General features: G+C 44.0%; 1 protein-coding gene across 5 annotated transcripts in view; it reads right to left on the bottom strand.

Annotated features, from left to right (window-relative positions):
- HORMAD2 (HORMA domain containing 2) overlaps window positions 1-5,226 on the bottom strand; it is a 23,488-nt gene extending 18,262 nt beyond the window's left edge. For 4 of the 5 annotated variants that reach the window (XM_008642978.2, XM_017746546.1, XM_017746543.1 and 1 more), the window contains exons 1-5: window positions 5,121-5,226; window positions 3,639-3,723; window positions 2,733-2,877; window positions 1,091-1,154; window positions 80-116 (exon numbers count right to left, since the gene is read on the bottom strand). In XM_008642978.2, the coding sequence (XP_008641200.1) occupies window positions 80-116; window positions 1,091-1,154; window positions 2,733-2,877; window positions 3,639-3,683 (291 nt within the window). In that variant the 5' untranslated portion in view covers window positions 3,684-3,723; window positions 5,121-5,226. Of the gene's footprint in view, window positions 1-79; window positions 117-1,090; window positions 1,155-2,732; window positions 2,878-3,638; window positions 3,724-5,120 lie in introns of those variants that run through there. The other variant, XM_017746545.1, reaches the window with a different exon arrangement.
- Between the last annotated feature and the right edge of the window lie 197 nt (window positions 5,227-5,423).

Below are 5,423 nucleotides of genomic sequence, written 5' to 3'. Positions count from 1 at the left end.
CAGGAATGGAAGGACAGCTTTGTCCTTACTTTATGAAGAAATAGGACACTCCATTAAAAAAAGTGAAAAAAACACTTACATACTGCTTCTCCAAAGCATCAAAACAACCTTGAATCCTGCCAGGGAAAAAAACCATGTTAATACTAACCAGAAATACTTATCTCCTGATCTGTAAACACACTCATTAGATGTGGGTTAAAGAGCATTTTTTTCTGGAATTAGGACAACACAACCAACAACATTTGAGGTTTGCAAAGTCCTTTCCAGGTCAGTCCTGAAGGCAGCGTCCTCCTTTCTGCATCTGTGCATTGTTTATACTTCTGGGGCATTATCCTGTCAGCCCAGAGCCCGCCTGAATCCTGACAAAGACAAGGATTGGAGGCCAAATGCTGGCTCTGAGTGTGTCCCTGCTCAGTGCTCTGTTCCAGCTCCCCAGCCAGAGCACTGATGGCTCTTTTCCCATCAGCCTTGTACAGAGCTCGGCTCAATCTGAACATGCCTGGTCTTGTAAATCTTTGTTATCTGATGCAGAGTTTACAGCAATGGATTTTCTCAAAGCAGTAAATATTATTTGAAGCAGCAATGGCCAGATATTTACTCTTGGAGTCAAAGAATGTGCAGCAAGGTATCTCCTTAGCACATCAGAGACAGTTTTCCTGCTTGTTGGGAACATGCCAACTGTGAAATACATCCTGAACAAAGCTGTGCAATATTTGGAGAGGGAGATAAAATACTGTACATACTGAAAAACAAGTGCAAGAATCCCTACCAAAGTGAAACTAGAAAAGACCAAACACGACGGAAAGGATCTCATGACAGTCTTTACCCTCTCTCTGCACCTCTGCTGCCACATGTGTTCTGGGGCCTGACCATGACCTCACTGCAGCCAACACTTCCACAGACCTCGAACTCACATGATCTCAGTCACTAATCCTGTCCTGCTTACCCAGGGGCCAAGCACCCCCAGCTGCAGTGGGAGCTCCCCTGGCACCATGGTATGATGTTTTCCAGTTCAGGAAGAAGAAGAATGCAGGGGCAGATGTCTCCTACTCAGCACAATCTTGTCTTGGTTTCGCTGTTACTCACTTACCACTTGACTATCTGCAACGATCCCAGACAGCTTTTATCTTCTCGGAGAATTTTTAGACAGAGGTCTGCAAAACCAGATTTAGCACATAGTTACAATCCTTATCACAGCTCTTGGGCAAACACTGAAACTAAGCCAATCCACCCTCCCTTTTTTGGATAAAGTTTTATCTGAAGGTCCTTCCTGAGCAGAAATGTTGGGTTTCCACCGAGAGTCCCAGGTGGGCTGACACAAACTTATTGCTGGGTTTGCAAATGTCAGAGCTTTCCTCAGAAGCCCTGGGCTCCCCAGGAAGAAGAGTTGGAGTTACAGCTTTATTTCAAAACACCAGCAGCTTTAACCCCTCTTCCCTCCTCTTCTCCACTCCATCCTATCCCAGCATTCCCTAACACCTTCCCATCTGCTTTCAGATTTCACCAACATCCATGTGAGGTGATGTCTCTATGAGTGTGCTCACAATAAACTATTTCTGTGAAGCTCTTCCACACAGCTCCTTCTACCTGTGCTTCCAGGCATTCACAATGGCAAAAGGAAAACCTGTCCTGCAGGTGAAGAGGTGGATTAATAACACCTTAGCACTCAACTAAGGGGCTCCTGAAGATGTGAGCAGGCCAAAGGTTAACATGCTCCATCAAAAGGCACTAGACAGACCTGACATTTGACCAGAGGCTTTTCAGAGTTAGGGGATCAAGAGCCAACCTGGGATTTCTGTGCCTTCAACCAAATCTACAAAGTACACATGAACATGTTTCAGGGCAACTGATGCCATAAGGGACAACATGGAAATGGACTGGAATGTGTGGAGACATTTCACACTTTGAATGATCATAAAGACATTCATGAATCAAAGCATCACTAATTCCTGGGATCGTGTGACAAGAGTTTGGTTCTGAAAGTCCTTTTTTTCTCCTTAAAAAGTTCTGATTCCCAAAGCACATGTGAGATAGTCTTCATGGAAAAAAACCCCAAACCCCAACAATAAAACTGTTTTAAACTGAAGGAGGGATGATTTAGATTAGATGTAAGTAAGGTTTTTACAATAAGGGTGGTAAAACACTGGCACAGGTTGCCCAGAGAGATGGTGGATATTCCATTCCTGGAAATATTCAAGGTCAAGTTGAATGGGACTTGGAGCAACCTGGTCTACTGGAAGGTGTCCCCACCCATGGCAGGGGGGTTGGACTCGATGGTCTTTAAAAGGTCCCATCCACCCAAACCATTCTACAATTCTAAGAAAAACAACAAATCTACTTTCCATTTCCCAAGGAAAACTAAAAATGTGAGCCTCATAGGTTCAAAAATCTGAAAGAAAAAAAACCCATTCCAATAAGAGTAAATTTTTAAAACTTTCTGATTTTTAAGTCACTCTCCTGGCTCTGAGACCTGATTCACGGGGCTGGCAATACCAAGGAATGACTCTAAACCAAGAGAAACACCAACAGAGAAGCCAGGAGCTCGAGGTTGTCTTCCATGCTATCAGAATGCTCTGTCTGCACCCAGACTTGAGAAGACTTGAGAATTTGCAGCCAACTCCTACCCAAAGTGCACTCACACATATGCACAGCCAGAAGGTAACACACAAGGCAGATTACAGCTAAAATACAGTGAGTAGAAAGAAGCACTCAGCACAGATTGCAAGTGTTACCATCCAGATAGCGAGTGCCGTAGGAGCTCTCTGGGAACAGCCCCCTCATGTAGGTTATGCAGGACACGGAGACAGCCAGGAGCCTTTTCACCAGCACCAGGGACTGCTGCTCCGTGGTGATGTTCTCAGGGAATAGCACTGCTTCCTGCAAAAGCAAGGCAACGCCAAAAATAGCACCCTCTTAAGTGTAACACAGGGATTATATTTAGAAACAAGTCTCAGCAGGTGGAAAGAGGGTAACTTAGAAATGTAATTTTAAGGCTTCTCTACTGTTTAAGCTAGGCAGGGAAAACTCGTGTCTAAGGTGGGTGGAATGAAATGATTTAAGGGTAGAGATCAATAGATCTGACATCATTACTCAGACGCAGAGGGTTGGACGTTCCGTCCCCTTTACCACATTCCCGCCCCCTCCACTGTACCAATACTGGCACTTAACAGACAGTCACCCCCCAAAAAAGGTGTGTATTTGTAATTGTGGAGCCACACAAGTGCCAGGGCTGGTGTGGCAGCTGCTCCTGTACCAAAGGCTGCTGTTTTGAGCTCTGACAGCAGCCTGAGTTGCCAACAGAGTGGTTTTAACTCCAAGCTGTAAAACAGCACCTGGAGCTATGGTAAATACACACTGTGTGATGCCAACAGGAACAATGCAGTGGACACTGCACTAAATTTACTTCTATTACTTTATTGCTGTTCTTCCTGCTAATAAAGCTCTGTGCACACCTAATGAGCCTACATTTATTGAGTCAAATCATGTCAGAGCCCCACACTGCTTCTTCCTGAATTGGAATTAATCCAACTAGAAACAGTGCAGACAACAGAAAGTGTTCCCACCTCCGCAGGCACAGGCGTGCCAGGTCCCAGACTGAGAGCTAAGATTGTCTGCACCACCATATTTTAATCTTTTACCTTAGAGGGCTTTTTCTTTTGCCTGAGCAGCTGCTGAGCAGCCATCCTGTCCTTCAAAGACCTGCCTTCCACTTCTAACTAAACCCTGAAAAATAAAGAAGATGTGAGACACATGGAAAACATAGTTACTGCTATTTCTCATCTATATTAAAGTAAGAATGAGATTCCTTAGAGTTTGAAAGCTAATTGCCAGGCAGGACAGGTAAAGCAAAGCAAACCAAGGGTACTCCATGGCACTGAGCCTGCAGAGCATGGAAACTGCTTGCTGGTAAATGATCAATAGTATTTGAAATTCAGGGCCACAACTGCACCTGGTGTCAGTCGGTGCCACTTCAGAATGCATTTCTCATATTCCAAACCTCAAATGTTAATTTCTACAACCATTAGAAAGTGTGAAGGGGGAATGTGAAAGAACTGGAGGTCTGCCAATAGCAGTTAATATTTTAGCAAGGGTAAGCAGGAAAAGCGCTAACATCAGTCTTGGCCGGAATAAGGGAATGATTCTTCTGGGACACCTTGAAAGGTAAAAAAAAAGGAGAAAAAGGAAAAAAAAAAAAAAAAAAAAAAAAGGAGAGAAGTCCAAATTGTTTCAGTTAGACAAGCCTAGATTGAAGAGGAAAATACTCATTTTACCAGAATGGGGAGCTGATTGATACAGGTAATAACGTTGGATATTCCATGTTTCTCACTTGAGTGAGGTGCTTGATTGAGCACCATCTGACAATCCTGATTAAAAACTTCCATTAGCTGGAATTAACAAGACCTGCGTTAACTGGTTTGAAAAACGACTTGCTGGGAGATCTCCACAACTCATTGTAAGTGGGGGATGTCAATGAAAGGAAACACCATGAACGGGTCCCAGAGGGACGCTGCCGTGTCCGCAGCCAGTCGATATTCCCAGTAACAATTAAAGTAATAGCACAAACACAGCAGGGTGATTTAACTCCTGACCTAATGCAGCCTTTTATTAACTCAGCTGATCCAACCTTGTTCTGCAGTTGCACCTTTTGTGCATTTTTTTTCCTGTGGAAGCCTCATTTCCATTTGTTGGCAGTCATTAAGACATGTTGATTGGAACATGGTGACAGCTTTTATGCTAAATTTAGCACTTCTTTTAGTAATGAGGACAGATTACAGCTATAAAAGTATATTTAAACAAATACACACCTGCAAAATTTTTAATGTGTTAAATATTTTAGCAAAGTTGCTTTTTTTTTTACCCAGGCACTGTGAGCAGGACTGGAATGCAATCAAAGCAGACAAAGGTGTTGTAATTACAACGTGAGGTTGTTAATTAAATAAAGCTGACTTAGGTGAGACAAAGATATAAGAGGAAAGAAATATAAGGTAAGACATAAGAAAATGGTTTTATAAACCATACCACATTAATACTGATTTACTGAGGAGGAAACATCACACAGATCAAGCTGAACCATTACGGCCCAGCTGCTCAGATACAAGACTTTGGCATCAGTGTCTCACCTGGGCTGGCAGGGACAAAAGGTGCCCTGGAACTCCAACACTTCCCCACTCTGCAGCCACCTTATCACCGAATATCAGGAAATAACTATTAAACGGGAAAAAAAAAAACCCCTCATCCTCAGGAACCCCCTGTTCCCCGGCACCCTCAGCCCTGCACCCCTCACTCTGCCCCTTGTGCCTGATGTTGGACACGTGCAGCACCGAAACCCTTAAAAAAACAGCCACGGCTCCGAAGATGGGGTTTACGCCTTTTTTGGGGAGGGTCCTGGGGGCTTTTATGAGTGGAAGCCCAGGCCCGGCCGG

Source organism: Corvus brachyrhynchos, unplaced genomic scaffold (assembly GCF_000691975.1).
Source record: "Corvus brachyrhynchos isolate BGI_N302 unplaced genomic scaffold, ASM69197v1 scaffold19, whole genome shotgun sequence".
Lineage (NCBI taxonomy): Eukaryota > Metazoa > Chordata > Aves > Passeriformes > Corvidae > Corvus > Corvus brachyrhynchos.
Note: the sequence above shows the minus strand (reverse complement) of the source record. Positions and strands in the feature narration are given on the sequence as shown.